This window comes from Eumetopias jubatus, unplaced genomic scaffold, assembly GCF_037043125.1.
Source record: "Eumetopias jubatus isolate StellerSeaLion01/CBP00866 unplaced genomic scaffold, mEumJub1_p1.0 scaffold_6, whole genome shotgun sequence".
Taxonomy (NCBI): domain Eukaryota; kingdom Metazoa; phylum Chordata; class Mammalia; order Carnivora; family Otariidae; genus Eumetopias; species Eumetopias jubatus.
The window spans coordinates 108,585,203-108,601,857 of record NW_028274812.1 but is presented as its reverse complement, the minus strand read 5'-3'; the positions used below and the strand labels follow the sequence as shown (position 1 = coordinate 108,601,857).

The following is a 16,655-nucleotide window of genomic DNA, read 5'->3' as shown; positions in this document are numbered from 1 at the left end:
ACTTGATCACAGGTGAGGAGATGAAGGCCTAGGTGTGGGAGGATGGGAGGCCTAGTCACAGTGCTAGTGGACTTGCCTAGGGTGATTCTGCTGGTCATTCAGTCCATTAGGTCAGCAGAGCATTTCAGGTTGTGGCAGTAGGGCCCCTTGGCCCATCACAAAGGAATGCCCAGCCTCAATGTCACTACCACTAGCAGAGAGAAGCTGTGAAGAGACTCCAAGCCCTGAGGGGTACAGGGCCCCTCCCCAAGCCCTACCTTATGCACCATCTCTCTTAGAACCTCAGTGACCCCCCCACAAACCTCATAGCCCCTGAGGGAGAACAGGTCCAGCAGAGGCACATCTGCCCTTGACTCCCACTCTTCCCTCCCATTCCCTGTGACCAGGAGCTGCCTTACAGGCCACAACCGCCCTCTAAAACAACACGCTGGCCAACATGGAAGAGAACTATTTATTATGACAGAAAGCCCAGAAGCCAAAGAAAGAAGGCTGAATTCAGAGAAGAAGCCCCTGCAGGGTGGGGGTGGAGAGGAAGAAGGAAGCCAGGCGCTGAGTCTAGGTGGCAGTAGCGAAGCCCACACTGTTGTTGCCAATGTCGAAGATGGAATAGTAGGACCGGAGGAAGATGCCCCCGAGGATCCACAGGGGCTGGCCACTGCTGGAGGGCAGGTAGGTGGCCTGGACCCCAATAGTGCAAATGCCATTGCCCTGCACAACACAGAAGGGCAGCGCTCATTCATTTGCTCACACGTGGACTGGGCACTGCTCAGCCCTGAGCCCCAGGGCAGGAGCGCGATGCAGAAATGAGGGAGCCAGACTTGCTGCCCCTGAGGGCTCACAGGCCAACTGAGCCCCAGAGTAGGAGGGATTTCTGCAATGAGTAAATGCAGGCTGCAGTAACCATCAGCAGTCTCCTCTCTCCGAGGTCCCACCTGCCTCCCTTTTGCTCCCGATTTGGAGGAGGTCAGCCTGCTGGCAAAGCCTTGAAGCCAGACCAACTTGACTCCCAACCTTAGCTTCACCCTGACTAGCTTTATAGCCTTGTGTCAGTTTCTTAATCTCTCTGGACCTCCAAGTTTTCACTTGTAAAATAGAAATTAGCATCTCCCCCATTGAATGGTCTGATACTTCAGTGGGAAACAGTGTAGGCAAAGTGCCTTCCCACAGTGCTGACCCTAATAAGCGCTCGACAAACACCCCAGTGCCTCTCCACACTCATTAATAATGGTAATCAATAGCAGATGACACTCTTCTGCTTCACAGCCTCATGCCACAGTAGGGGTCTGGAATCAGTGAGTGCAGAAAATAAAGCAGTGCTCGCAAGCAGTTGGGGGATGGCACGTGGTGAGGAGACCCGGCGTCTCGGGCTCCCAGCCCCTCCTCACACCCGTCCGTCCCTACAGACTCACTGTGAAGACGTAGGAGTGGTAGGGCAAGGAGAAATGCACACGACTGAGGAGGAAGGTCAACGTGGGCAGGTTCTGGATGTTGTTACAGCCCACGATAAGCTGCAGAGAGCACAGAGCCCAGGTGCCTGAGAGGACCCACCAACCCCCTCACCTCAGCGCCCTTGCTTATGCTGCCCCACTTCGCCCCACACTTCAATCAGTTTGACCTTATCCAAAGCTTGGAAAATGTTTAACCCGTTTCCTTGGAAGGGCTGAAGCTCCAAGGAAATTCTACCCAGTAGTGATCACCCCTTACCCTCTCAGCACAAGCGTCCAGCCCCCCTGAATCAGCCTCCAGGCCCCCAGCCCCAGTCCTCCCAGGCGCCGCCCCCCCAACCTCCAGGCCTTTGGGAGCTGGAGGCCAAGAGTGGAGCAACTCCCAGAAGAATCATAAATGCTTCCCAGCGGGCCACTCCAAAAGAAGGGGGATGCCTCCACCAGACACACCTGTCCATACTGGTCCGCCTGGGTCCCTGTAGCCTGCAGAAGGGCGCTCAGGTACCGCTGGGGTATGGTGAGCAGAGAAGTGCCTGTGTCCACAATGGCCTGGCAGCCCTGGGAGCACCAGCCTGTGGCGTGGCCGCCAATGAGGAACCTGAATGGTGAGGAGATGAATGTGCTCGGCACCTCCAGCTCAGGGCATCTAAGAAGTGGGCTTTCCCCACCACTGAGGACCAAACAGCCACAGCCACAGAATCCAGGTATACCTCAGGAAGGTAAGGACTCTGCAGAGGTCCATCCAGCCATGCCCCTGCCACACACCATTCAGAGTCTATTCAAGGCCACCTAAATGGCCATGGAACATCTTTCTTTAAAGTTCCAAGGAAGGTACTAGAAACACTGAAAGCTGGGGTCACTGAGCGGTTTAAGTACTAGGACCACATTAACCCCCCCCCCCCCATATACACCATGGTTTCCAATTAGTAAGCACATAGTGTTGGACCACAGGGTTTATAATGTTGGAGATTCCAGACCTACCCCATTTATGTTGTGCCCACCTCACCTACTTCTCCAGGCTGAGCTGGGCCTTCAGTCTCCAGCAGAGGATAGCTGTGGCTTTGTGGGGGCAGGCCTCAGGGCTCCCCTATCCCCACCTCTTAGCAGTACGTACGTGTGTGTGTGTGTGTGTGTGTGTGTGTGTGTGAGAGAGAGAGAGAGAGACAGAGAGAGACATGAAATGCCTCGGAGCCTGCCCCGTCCTCAAGCCCCCGCACGGACTCACTCCTCCAGGCTGATCGGCCAGGAGCGCTCCTGGGTTATGGCGCCAAGTAGATTGGCCCCTACGCAGGCTGTGCTCGACCCCTCCGAATATGAGAACTGCTTCATTCTGAGAGCTCCTATCTCCGCAGAAGGCAAAGGGAAGGGTGAATCAGGGAATGGCTATAGAAAAGATTTCCTGTTGAGCATTCACCCTCAAAGGGAAATAGAGGTCCTGCCCTGGCTGCAGGCTGAGGCTCCCTGAGGGCAGGGCTGTGTCTCCCCCTCAGTCCTGGGCTCCAGGGCAAGGCTGTGTCTACCCCTCACACTAGGCCTGCTGAGGGAAGGGGTTGTGTCCCCGTTTCTCACTGCAGCTCCACGCTGAGCCCCTCAGAATTCCCAGTGCCTCTGGGACCAGAGGCAGGGCCTCTGGGGAAGCTGCTGGTTTTGTGGCCCCCACTCCGTCCCATATACCCTTCTTCTCTCCCTTCCACCTCTTGCTACTAGTCTTGTATGTCACTGGGAGTTTGACACTGAGCCCGGCTTGTCATTTTTCTGCTGGGACTGGAGGGAGGTGGGGCCTTGGCTGAGAGGAGGGAAGGATATTCCCTGCTCCTTTCAGCCTTCCCTAGGAGCCGAACCTGAATGTGGAATTGGGCAGAGCTCCTAAGGGCTAAACTCAGAATGAATTGTAATCAGAGGTGAGACTAAGTCAGCAACGTTAGGAACAGGGTAATATTGTTGATAGTCAGCCTCAGGTGATTAAGGCCAACTAGCAGATGCTGACTATCTCCAGAAGGTGGCTGGCTAACTCTGGAGGAAAGAAAGTCCCCTCCCAGGCCACTCACCGCGCCCCCACCACCTGGCTCCCAGGCCACCCACACTAAACGGCTGCATTGCTTGTGTTTATGGTGAGGAAAACACCTTGTTAGGGGCAAATGATGAACCTTGACCAGAAGACTCCAGGATCTGGAAAGAACAATACATCAAAGGAGATGATGCAATAGATTGTACCCAAAAGAAGTGTCCAGAAGGCAGTGAGCTAACTGTGGCTCTGGACGGGAGGTAAACCCAAGAGGTATTGAGAATGAGCAGCCACACTCAAAGCTAAGTTCACCCAGAAGAGGGTGTCTGAGGGACAGACACAGGGATGAGGGAAAGGGTGTGGACAGGGGAACAGGTTCCAAGCCCAGGAGGAAAGTCCTAGACACAGTAGTAGCTGATGCCAAATACCTACTGGGAGGCCTCCAAACCCCAAAGCATGGAGCTCATTTGCCGGGTCTGGGGAGGATGGGGGAGTTGCCTGGGAGCTGAGGATCCCCCCCGCCCCCAACAAGCAGTTTCTTACCTGCCTAGGTAGAAACTAAAGACTGGGCTGGAGCACGCCTGCCTGCAGCATGCCCTGCAGGGCTGTGGTGCCCCTACCCTCGGCCAGGGTTGGGTAGGCTAGGCCCATGATGCCATCAAACTTTAGCTGGAGGAAACAGGGACCTGGCTCATGCTCACTCAGGCCAAACTGCTGGTTGGGGACCTGGATGCTCTGCACCTGGAAGGGACACAGGGGATGGGAGGTGACAAATGTAACTCCCCTCATCTTCCTATAACCCTCCTCCACAAGGACCCTTGAGGCTCCCTTGTTCATCCCTCCCTCACCCCTGCCCCTTGCCTTCTTTTTTTTTTTTTAAGATTTTATTTATTTATTTGAGAGAGAGAGAATGAGAGATAGAGAGCATGAGAGGGAAGAGGGTCAGAGGGAGAAGCAGACTCCCCACCGAGCAGGGAGCCCGATGTGGGACCCGATCCCGGGACTCCAGGACCACGACCCGAGCCGAAGGCAGTCGCTCAACCAACTGAGCCACCCATGCGCCCTGCCCCTTGCCTTCTTGACACATCTTGCAAGAGCTAGGTTTTCTCTCAAGTGGCCTTCCCCAGCTGCTGCTGCAGCACCCCCACCTCCATCTTCTTCCCCCTGTTTTCCCCCACCCAGCTTTTAAGCTCCTTAACCAAAGGACCAGGTCATCCCCTTCATCGGGGTGAGCTCAGTGCAGGCTGGGTGACTGCATGAAGGGGCGCTTGGTGTACTCATCACCTGACTTGTACTCAGTAGAGCACTAGGTGTTTCTCTGTATTCTCGGTCTCTGGCTAAGCTCCCGTCAGACTCAGGTCTGGGAGTTTCCAGGCCAGGTCAGAGCCCTGGGTACAGTTCCCACATCCTGGGGCGCAGAGTGGCCTGCAGCGGGCTCACCCTCAGAGTGTCATAGCCGTAGACAGTGCTGAGGCTGCCACTGCCATACTGCACAGAGGTCTGCCCGTTGCTGGAGTAAGTCGAGGACATGTTGGGGCTGAAGCAGGAGCGGCCAGCTGTGGTGGGAAGGAGGGTTTGGGGAGGCAGGCTGGTAAGTGGAGGGCTGCCCACCTGAGTCCCAGCATCCCAGGACACACGGTCTTGGGGTGGCCAGCTGAGAGGGTTCCCAGCATGGGAAGGCCCGTGTGAGGGAGCCAGGCTTGGCCTCAAAGCCCCCTCTGACTTACAGAATCTTGGGTTGTCCTTTGACCATGACCCTTGGTAGGTAAGTTGCCTAGAATCCTTCTCTGTTTCCCTGCCCCCCTTGCAAATCCCCACCTGAGAAATTACTCATCAGCTGTAGGAGCAAATGAACTTCCAAGGAATCCCTGCATTCCCTCCACCCTCATCCCGTCAAGAACCTGTCCTGAGATACCTAGGGACATGGCCAGTGAGGGACTCTTTGGACAAGAAGTGCCAGGACCCAAACCCCAAGGCTCTGGCAGGGACAGGGCAGCCTTAAGGAGGGGAACATGGCCTGTCTCCAAAAACAACTACAAGACAGGGACCAGATCCTATGTTGCTCTCCCCTGTGTGTAGGAGACGCGCAATGAGATAACTTAGTAAGCAGTGGAGTGGAATAGAAAGAATGTTGTCGACTTTGGTGGGACAGAGCGGCGTGCAGGGGACAGAGCGGCGTGCACGGGACAGAGCGGAGCAGAGCAGGATGGGCCGGCTGGAGCAGCTGCAGGAGCATGTGTTGGTGAGAGGGAGGACAAAGAGACCACCCAGGCTCGGGGCCAGCCTCTTCCCTCTGTCTTGAACATGCCCCTTGACCCTGGCCAAGTCCCTGACTCTCAGGATTGAAGCACCCAGGCCCCACGATCCCGGCCTCGCTCGCCCCTTCCCCCAGGGCTGTCCGTGCCCTCCCTTGCCAACCCCTCCCCCTAGGGAGTCCTGCACTTAGCGCAGGCCCGGCTCTGGTACTGGACGGAGGGCACCCACAGGCTGGAGGAGCCTGTATCAAAAAGGACCAGGAAGTTTTGCGGTGGGGTCCCAATGGCGATTTCCCCAAGGTACAGACTCTGGGGGGCCATGGGGCAGGCTGTTAGCTCTGGAGGGATACCGAGACCCTCAGGCCCAGCCCCCTGCACAGACAGAGCCCTTGCCCTACAACCTACCCCAGAGGCAGAGGCCCAAGCCTATCTTCCATACTTGCCCAGAACACACAGACCCTTCGTCGGGGCCAGCAGGTGTGAGAGACAGGAGCAGGCCCCAGGGGCCAGGTGGGAGGGTGCAGAGAGGGTAGTGCAGCACACCCCCAAGGGCCCGGCCTCAGCCTTTGGCACCAATGAGAGGGAACCCCCACAGAGGGTCAGGGCTCACATCCAGGTAGGCCAGGGGTTCATAGACCACACCAAGGTCGCCCAAGTGGTACTTCTGGGCAGGGTCATTCTTGTGGGTCCTCAGGAACTCCCCCAGTAAGCCCTTCTTTTCCATGGTCTCACAGATGGGCTCTAATTTCCTCAGGGGGACTCTGCAGAAGGGCTGGCGTCAGCACAGGGCCCTCCCTCCTTCCTACAACACCTCTGACAGTCCCAGCGCCTCTGTCCCTCCCTGCTGTGCCACCTGCAGCCGCATCCCTCAGGCACCCAGCCTCTGTGTCCCCTGTGCCTATCACTGAGTGTCTCTGTGTGTCTCGCTCTTGCTCCAGCTCTAGCTCTGCCATCCCTTTCTCTCTGTCTCCATGGCTCTTTCCCTGGGTATGTCCCTCTGTCTCTTTCTCCCTCTCTCTCCCTCAGAGCTCTTCTCAGGACTTGTTCCAAGATTCAGAAAACAAATACCTTCACCCACGCATGCCCGCACCCCATCTCGAGGGTCCTTAATGTCCTGGCCATTTGCTCTCAGATGGCCCATAAATTCTTTCCCTAGAAGGGGGTGGGGGGACTTCAGCCATTAGCCTTGGCAGGATATATGCATTGTCTTTATGTAAGTTCTATGTCCAATGTAGGGCTTGAACTCAGGACCCCGAGATCAACAGTCACATGCTCTACCGAGTCATCCGGCCAGGCGACCCAGGAGATATGCATTTTAAGAAAGATTTCAGGGCGCCCGGGTGGCTCAGTTGGTTAAGCGACTGCCTTCGGCTCGGGTCATGGTCCTGGAGTCCCGGGATCGAGTCCCACATCGGGCTCCCTGCTCAGCGGGGAGTCTGCTTCTCCCTCTGACCCTCTTCCCTCTCGTGCTCTCTGTCTCTCATTCTCTCTCTCTCAAATAAATAAATAAAATCTTTAAAAAAAATTTAAAAAAAAGATTTCAGAGATGGCAGAGCTCACCCCTACCCTCTCCTATGGTGGCCCTCAGGCAGCTGGCCCCTGCTGAATGTGACACAGCATGGGGATGGACAGCGCTAGACTGGGACTCAGAAGACAGGATTCTGGGTCTGCCCCTGCCTAGGGCCGATCACTGCTCTTCTCCCGACACCGGGCAGGATGGAAGTTGGCCTGGGTGGTCTGGAGCCCAGATCCGCTCTGGAATTGGAGCTGATGAAGTCTGGATTTCTGCCCCTATCTCCCTTGGTTCTCCTCCTCCAAGACCTGATTGCTGCCATTGCCTAGGGGGTCTCTGCGGTCCACCCAGGCTCGTTCCAGACTCCAGAAGTCCCACTCCTTTCTTTTCTTTTGCCACCCGATTCCCCATTCCCTCAGGACCCCGCATTCGCCCCCAGTTCTCCACTGAACCCATTCACATTGAGCTACTAAGACTGATGGTTGCTCAGGCTCGCCACCTCTACAGAACTTGCATATTACACACAGGTTTCTGCGAGGAGCCTTGTCTTCAGCGGAGGCATCGGTCCTTACGGATGAGACAGGAGGCACTGTGCAGGCCGGGTGCCCTCCCCATGTCCTGGAACCCACACCGTCTCGCTCCTTTTCTCCTGACACCTCAGCATGTACACATTACATTCCTGGTGTCTCTGCTTAGATGACTGTGCCATCTGCTAAATAAATAGTGGGCCTTAAGGGGATTTTTAGCAAACGTCTGCCTATCCAGAAATCATCGTCCCTTGCTGCAGGAAGAAAGCACACCTGCCATTCAGAGTCTGTGTGGATAGCAGTCACCCTGACTCTGTCCCAGGTCCATCTTTTCTCATCAGATGGGGAAGCGGCTGTGCTTTTTCCTTTGCCTGGAATTGCAACCGTCAGCAGATTAAGTCCACAGCAAGGCATGTAGCTCATAGTTAAAGATTATTGGGAACACACCAGGATGCTTTGCTTAAGATAATGAAAAGGAAGCCCAAGAGAGCAAGAAATGAATTAGTCTGCCCAATCGCAAGGTGTGTGGCCCCTGCTTCTGCTAACAAAGATAGCATCACTGACACACATTGTTGGGATGTTTTACAGATCCAGAGCAGGGAAGGAAAGGACCACCCAATCACATCTGGTGAAACCAGACAGCCCAGGGATGCCTGGGTGGCTCAATCGGTTAAGCGTCTGCCTTCGGCTCAGGTCATGATCCCAGGGTCCTGGGACTGAGTCCCTCATTGGGCTCCCTGCTCAGTGGGGAGCCTGGTTCTCCTTCTGCCTGTCACTCCCCCTGCTTGTGCTCACTCACTCTCTCTGACAAATAAATAAATAAAATCTTTAAAAAGTAAAAAAAAAAAAAAGACAGACCAGTGCCAGAAAGGCAAGTCATTCAATCTTGAGGTTGACCCAATCAATGACCCTTCAGAAGAACCCACAACCTCAAGCCCCTCATCTCTGATTATTTCCCCTTAAAAACCCTCACTTGCGGGGCGCCTGGGTGGCTCAGTCGTTAAGCACCTGCCTTCGGCTCAGGTCATGATCCCAGGGTCCTGAGATCGAGCCCCGCATCAGGCTCCCTGCTCGGCGGGAAGGCTACTTCTCCCTCTCCCACCCCCCCTGCTTGTGTTCCCTCTCTTGCTGTGTCTCTCTCTGTCAAATAAATAAATAAAATCTTAAAAAAGAAAAAACCCTCACTTGCAAGGAATCAGGGCATATGGGACTTTTGAGCATTAGCTCCCCATTCTCCTGGGTAGCTCCACACCGATAAATGAGCCTATCTTGCTTCACGGCAAAAGCTCGGTGTCAGTTTTTTTATTGGCTTGCAGGGCATCTGGTGGACAAACTCTACTTTGGTTCAGTTACAGACATTTCATGAGGGCAAAGGCTGTAGCGCCTCCCACCTCTGAGTCCCCAGCTTACACCTGCTTAGGGAGCCTTCCCCGCCCCAGCAGAAACTCCAGAGTAGAGACTGGTGGGACAGCCCCTGGCCAGGCTACCCCTCACAGGGCTCCAGACTCCTGCCTGGACTCCGGCTCCAGAGGCCAGGCCCCAGACTCACTTGATGACTGCTGCCTCCAAAAGCTGGAGGCTGACCACGGTCACCACCATCCACTTCATGGTGCCAGTTCCCAACTGGCCACAGAGAAAGAGCCACTCCAAGTTGGGCTGATGCAATGGAGTGAAGGCCTGAGCACTCCTGCCTTTATACCTCCGGGTTCTAGCCCAGTCCCTGCCTCCCTGCCCCAGGCACCTGACCTCAATCCCAAGTGCACCCTGTGCTCCGCCTATCAGTTGTTTTAGGTGTTTTCCTTTTTTTTTTTTTTTTTCCAATTTATTTATTTGAGACAGAGAGAGAGAGAGCACAAGGGGGAAGAGGGGCAGAGTAGAAGGAGAAGCAGACCTCCTGCTGAACAGGGAGCCCGATGCAGGGCTCCATCCCAGGACCCTGAGATCATGACCTGGGCCGAAGACAGACGCTAAACTGGCTGAGCCACCCAGGCATCCCTGTGTGTTTTCCTTCTTGAGGGTGGCCACTTTTTAATACAAGCTGTGGAGGCCAAGAAGTGTGAATAATAGGAGTTTCCATAAGATGCACCGGTGAGGATTTCTTCTTGTCCAGGAACAGAGGCATGATGTGACATTTCGGGGCAAGGGCCAGAGTCAGGTCCATGGAGGGCCTGAGGATGAGAAACCTGGTTTCTCATCCTCCGTACTATTGCCATTTTGGAACATATGATTCCTTGTTGGGGGGCTGTTCCGTGCTGTTTAAATGGTTAGCGGCATCCCTGGCCTCCACCCGGGATGCCACCAGCAGTCCAAATGTTGTGAACCAACAATATCTCTGGGCATTGCCAAATGTCCCCTTAGGGGCCAAAATTGTTGAGAATCGCTGGTCTATAGGTGATGCCCTCAGAGATCTGACTCAAGTCCTGGTTCCCAGCACCCCCAAACCTTGTGGGGTGCTGTTCGGGTGACTGGGGATGATGGGGCCGGTACTTAGGATGATGGTAATACCATGCTGCTGCTCGTAGTGATGATGGCTGGATCCTTAGCTCTGAAGCCGGTGGTGGAGCTGGCGTGCCAGTGGCTGAGGTCAGAGCTATTTGCAATAGCTTTGGAGGCTTCCCAGTCAAACGGAGTCCCAATTGGACAGTCTGTCCTCATAGTTCAGCAGGGACACACCCACAATGTAAATCACACTGGCCTCTGGGTATTCCCCTTGTACAAGTCAGCAACAACAAGAGGCCTGGGGCAGGGGAGGAGGGGACATGCCAGACCTTGCCTCTCTTCCTCGTGGTCTCTCTTCTCCAGCCCCACTGAGACTCTGCCCCTATCTTTAGTGCTCCTCCAATGCCTGTATCCCCCATTACTGTCCTCCAAGCCGCCATGTGCCCCGGTCCCGCCCCTAAGTCTGGTCCACCCTGTGCCTCTCTCTCTCATCTCCCGGCCCTCCTTGCTTCCCAGCTACAAGTTTCTCATGGGCTGAGATGACCTGGAGCTGGCCCAGTGCCCACCAGCCTGGCACAGGAGAGCTCCCAAGTTTGGGGTGAGTGGAAAAAGTCCCCAAGCTAAACCCATCTCTGCCACCTTGTACTGCACATGCAGGGCTCCAAACACTTGTCAGGCCCTCAAGCCCCAGGCAGAAGGCCACAACCAGACTTGCAAACACTGATATAATCCAGCCAATGGGGGAGATTCGCCTCTGGCCACCACCACCCACTGCCCAGCCAGAGCCCCAGAGCCTCCCCTAGCCCTATGATGGGGAAGGGGAAAGAGGGCACTAGAGGTCTTCCCAGGATTGTTGGCACAGAATGGGATATACCTGCCTGATTGTGTCTCAAAGCCAAAGCAGCTCCCATTCCTCCTTGCAGTTCCCAGGGATACGTTGGACTCTAGGATGGAAGGCAAGGGAGTGAGGGACTGCATTCCCTGGAGGAGGGGGTCTGCAGATTTGGAAGGGCAGGCCAAAGAAAGGCATAGGGTTCTTGCAAGCTTGACAAATCCTATGAATATAGCAGAATCCATGGGATCTCTTAAGTCTTCTGAGTCTTGCCAGGCTCCCCAGCATGGGGCCTCCAGCGACCATTTCTTTATCTGGTAGTCCCTAGGAGTCTGACAGCTGCCAGGCTAACCTTCCCCAAAGCCCAGTGGCCCCACATCCCTTCTGAGCATCCCTGCCCTGCTGCTTCAAGCCAGAGCTCCCTTCTTGGCTGCCCGGCCCTGGGGGGTCTGCAACCTCACCTCTAACCCAACCTGATCTAATAGCAGCCAGGCTCCTCAGTGTCCTCAGATATTCCAAGCCCTTGTCTATCTCTGGCCTGACCCCCAAGACCCAGTCACTTGTTGGTGGAAAGCCCACTTCTCTCCCATCTAACTGTCTAAATTCTGTCCATCCTTCAGTGCCTCTCCCAGATCGGGGGATGTGCAGTCTGAGGACAGCTTAGATGTCATCTACGACCGCCTCCTACCAAGGACACCCAGGGAGCCTGGCCCACGGACTCCGCCCACGTTACTCTTCTGCCCCTAAATGCTGCACACCCAGCTGACCCTCTCCCCTTGGTGCTGGATCTCACATACTCTCAGATCAGTCTCCAGTTGTTTCCTGGGGTATGTTTGCCTCCCCCATAGACTAGAAGCTCCCAGAGGGCAGAGACAGCAGCTTCCACCTCCCTATGCCTGGTCCAGAGCTCGGGAAATCCTGAACAGTAGCTGGAGCCCATGGAGTTGTTCTTGATCAGGCTAATTTATCTCCCCCGCCTCATTACCCCAGCACTGCAATTTTGCCCCCACACCCCAAAGGGATCTTGTCAAAATCTAGGGTCTGGGATCCTTTCATTGTGATGGTCTCCCTGGAAAGAGGCATTTGCTCAGCACCCTCTGGTCTCATCTCCCTCTGAGCACCACCTGCTTCAAACTCATCAAAGGCCCCTTTTGGCTAAGTAAATAAAATCCCAACTCATCACTCTGGCCTGGAGGACATGCTGAGTCTGGCCCCTTCCCCCTGTTTCCATGCTCAGCTTCCAACACTACCCTACACATCCTCTATCCTGTAGGCATAGTGACCGCCTCGCTTTCTCCCAAGGAGGCATGGTATTTGCCAACCTCCACGCTTTTATCCATGGTGTGCCCTCTCTCTGGGATGCCTTCCCAAGCATCTGCACTTGCAAAACCCCTGCCTCTTTCAAGACCCAGTACAAATGCCACGAAGCCTTCCCTACGGTGCCCACCTACATTCAAACTGGCCCCTATAATGGAGAACTTTGCCTTTCCTTCTCTTATGGTATTTCTTTTATACCATCTTCTCTCCCAGTGACTTGTCCCAAATCTTACCGCCTGTAACTAAAAGACCAGGTGTCTTCCTGCACATGGCTCCTTCAACAGCTCACTCATTTGTCAGAGTGTCCACAAAAGTCATACTGGTTGCTGGGAATGTCTTGGGAATATGGAAAGGACTGAGGCTGCCCACTGCCACTGCTAATCTTTTCCCCTGGCAGACATCACTAACCAGACGTATCACTCTTTCCCACAGTGCTGAGCCAAGACCTTAGGATCCTTCCCAATCTAGCGCTTGAGGCAGCCATTCTCAGTCAATCTTTTTTTTTTTTAGATTGATTTTATTTATGTATTTATGTATTTATTTATTTATTTACTTATTTGACAGGGAGAGAGACAGCAAGAGAGGGAACACAAGCAGGGGGAGTGGGAGAGGGAGAAGCAGTCTCCCCGTTGAGCAGGGAGCCCGATGCGGGGCTCGATCCCAGGACCCCAGGATTATGACCTGAGCTGAAGGCAGGTGCTTAACGACTGAGCCACCCAGGCGCCCCTGAATCAATCTTGAAATGAGAATCCCTAAGCCCTTTAGTGGAGGGTTTGTTGGTTTTTTCCTTTCAATCTGGACACTAAATTTCATTTAGCATCCCATATAATACAACTTTTTAAAAATCAAGACATCTTGAAACTACAACTGTTCTCACTGTTGTACATTATCTTCTCGCTCTTAATGTACACACTTAGGTTTTAACAGAGCTGTAATCAGTCTGCAAACAGTGCTTCTGTTCTGCTCTTGTCACTAAGATTACTACAAAACACATTTCCACACATTAAGAAAAGCCACGTTCAGCATTTTTCACAAAGTTGAAACAAAGAATCCTAAAATCAGTTATGGACCCAATAAAGACCCCAAATAGCCAAAATAATGTTGAAAAAGAAAACCTAAGCTGGAGGCATCACAATTCCGGACTTCCAGCTCTATTACAAAGCTGTTGTCATCAAGACAGTATGGTACTGGCACAAAAACAGACACATAGATCAATGGAACAGAAGAAAGAGCCCAGAAATGGACCCTCAACTCTATGGTCAACTAATCTTCGACAAAGCAGGAAAGAGTATCCAATGGAAAAAAGACAGTTTCTTCAACAAGTGGTATTGGGAAAATTGGACAGCCACATGCAGAAGAATGAAACTGGACCACTTTCTTACACCATACACAAAGATAGACTCAAAATGGATGAAAGACCTAAATGTGAGACAGGAATCCATCAGAATCCTAGAGGAGAACGCAGGCAGCAACCTCTTTGACCTTGGCCGTAGCAACTTCTTGCTAGACAGGTCTCTAAAGGCAAGAGAAACAAAACAAAAATGAACTATTGGGACTTCATAAAAAGCTTTGGGGGGTGCCTGGGTGGCTCAGTCGGTTGGGTGTCTGCCTTTGGCTTGGGTCATGATCCCGGGGTCCTGGGATCAAGCCTCACGTCTGGCTCCCCGCTTAAGTGGGGAGCCTCCTTCTCCCTTGCTCTCTGCCCCTCCCCCACTCGTGTGCTCGCTCTCTTGCTCTGCTCTCTCTCTCAAATAAATAAATAAAATCTTTAAAAAGAAAAAAGATAAAAAGCTTTTGTACAGTAAAGGAAACAATCAACAAAACTAAAAGGCAAGCTACAGAATGGGAGAAGATATTTGCAAATGTCTTATCAGATAAAGGGCTAGTATCAGTCTCATCATGAGAAGGTGTGAGGGGCAGGGTATTTTATATTTGTTTGGTCGGGCAACCCTGACGACAATCCCACAAATTAGGTTACCTTATCCTCATTCTGCCCAGGAGACCATTCATCCATCTGTATCTCAAATAGCTGGAAATTGAGCTGTGTGTGTAGACATGGAGAAATAGACTGATTGTTTTTCTCTACGGTCTATTGATTAACATACTATACTCTGCTCCCTGACCACAGCTTGCCTGGCTGGCTTACGTGGAAAGTGGCGGGGGGCATTGGGTGGTGGGGGCATGTCACACTGCCACCCAGCGGCAGGAAGGGGAAGGATGGGGCAGGGCCTCCGGGTCAGCTGGAAGCCGGCATCCAAACACCACAGGCCCTTTTGGCTTCTTCTCATTCCCACTTTGCTTCTGTGCCCCACCCCCTCTCTCACTGTACGCCGGCTTTCTCCACATTACTGACCCCAGACAGCTGACTTTCACACTTCCAGAGAAAGAAGGAAACCAGAATTCCCGGAGGAATTCCTTGAATCCCTGACCTACTCCTGGACCAGCCAACTGTGGCCCGCAGCAGGGTCCTGAGAGAACCTGGAGGCTCCCTTGGGAAGCATTTTGAAGAGTGTAGACAAAGTCCCCAGAAGAAGCAAGGGATGTTTCCAGGCAAATTTTAGAGATGTCCATGCACATCTATTTCTGATGACATATAGACCCTACCACGAACTCTTTATCACTCTTCTTTGCACAAATGAAAGAATGTGATGGTCACATGTGACATGCAATTTGCTTGAGACCAATCTCCACCATTTGTTGACCCCTTGACCCCTGCAATTCACTTACCCTTTCCGAGCCTGAGCTTCCCTGACTGTAAGTGGGGATAACATCTGCCCCCAGGGTTGCAGTAACCATCTAATAAGGCCACTGTGATTGTGAAAGTGCTAGCAGGGGGCAGGCCCCCAGGAACTCTCAGCTGAGTCGGAGTCTCTCTCTTAATGGAACAGGTCTGGAGGCGGGGCTAAAGAGGAAACGGGACCTGGGGAGCACTGACAATGTTCTGTTTCTCGACCAGAGCTCCCCTTCCAAGGTCTGTTGAAGTCAGTGAGCTGTGTACTCACGATCTGTGCACCTTTCTGTATACATATTGTACTTCCATTCATGTCACCATTGGAGCAGAAGGAAGAGAACAAAGGAGACAGGACACCTGCCCTAGGAGAACCCCCCAAATGAAGGAGGGAGGTGGTCCCTGCTTAGGGAGATCCCAGCTAATGGGGACCTGGCAGGCTCACCTGGGGACCTGGCAGGCTCACCTGTGATACCACTGTCCCCAGCAGGACAGAAGCAGAGATGCCCTCACATGAGATAAGGACCAGAGTGTATTCTGTGCATAGTCATGTGTTGATTGTAATACATTTACTTATTTATTTTTCACAACACAGGAGTTTATTGTGAAAGTAAATTAAACAAACAAACGTACAGTATGGCTAGTGGTGGCAAAGGCAATCTGGTAGCTTAATGCAAGTTTTAATGGAGAGGAGTTTAGAAAAGATGATGCCATGATGGAATTTTTTAAAATATAGACTATGGAAAAATATCAAATTATATCAATGACTTAATAAAAGTTTTCAAAGCCTGCACTCATGGAGAAAAAGGACTCCTGATCTTAATGCTGGCATTAAGCAGTGGTGTGCTACATGATAGGAAAAATCGAGTATTTACAGAAGGATGGCAATATGAACATTTAATAACATTTGATCTTAATTACTGGTGGAATAAAAGCCCCTAGCTGGAAGCAATAGAGGAAAATGTACCATCATCATCATGTTATTAAAAAAAATTAAGTGCAGGGATGCCTGGGTGGCTCAGTCAGTTAAGTGTCGGCCTTTGGCCCAGGTCATGATCCCGGGGTCCTGGGATCAAGTCCCACGTTGGGCTCCCTGCTCAGCAGGAAGTCTGCTTCTCCCTCTGCCTGCAGCTGCCCCTGCTCATGCTCTCTCTCTCTCTCTCTCAAATAAATAAATAAATAAATAAATAAATAAATAAATAAAATTAAGTGCAGAAGTCAAAAACCAAAGAGCTCTGGGGTAAAGTAATCTTAAAACACCACTTTGAGGACCACTTAAAATGTCATTCCCTCAGGGGAAATGAGGGCCCTGAGTATGTAAATATGTGAGTTGCACAACACCAAATACCAACCAAATCCATTCATAGTCCTTAGTTACACAAGATCAGCATAATCTTTTATGATGTGCTGTTGTTTATAATAATTTAAACACGCTCTTCACCATGCATGACTTTAAATATGTAAAAATATTTTTATCCTGAGATACAGGATATGTTTATGAATTATAAGACCTATACACAATGAAAGGCACACCTCCCTCATCAATCAGATACATACATACATGTGTGTGTTTTAAATGCGATGACCTTATTTA

At 52.4% G+C, this 16,655-nt stretch overlaps 1 protein-coding gene across 1 annotated transcript; it reads right to left on the bottom strand.

The window, feature by feature from the left end:
• Positions 1–555: 555 nt before the first annotated feature.
• Positions 556–9,362, bottom strand: PGC (progastricsin). The gene is given in 11 exon segments (XM_088023758.1): positions 556–708; positions 1,410–1,508; positions 1,896–2,043; positions 2,671–2,712; positions 2,714–2,785; positions 3,994–4,035; positions 4,037–4,191; positions 4,891–5,006; positions 5,891–6,014; positions 6,316–6,466; positions 9,295–9,362. Coding segments are annotated over 11 exon segments (1,161 nt in total). The 5' UTR covers positions 9,354–9,362.
• Positions 9,363–16,655: the final 7,293 nt, after the last annotated feature.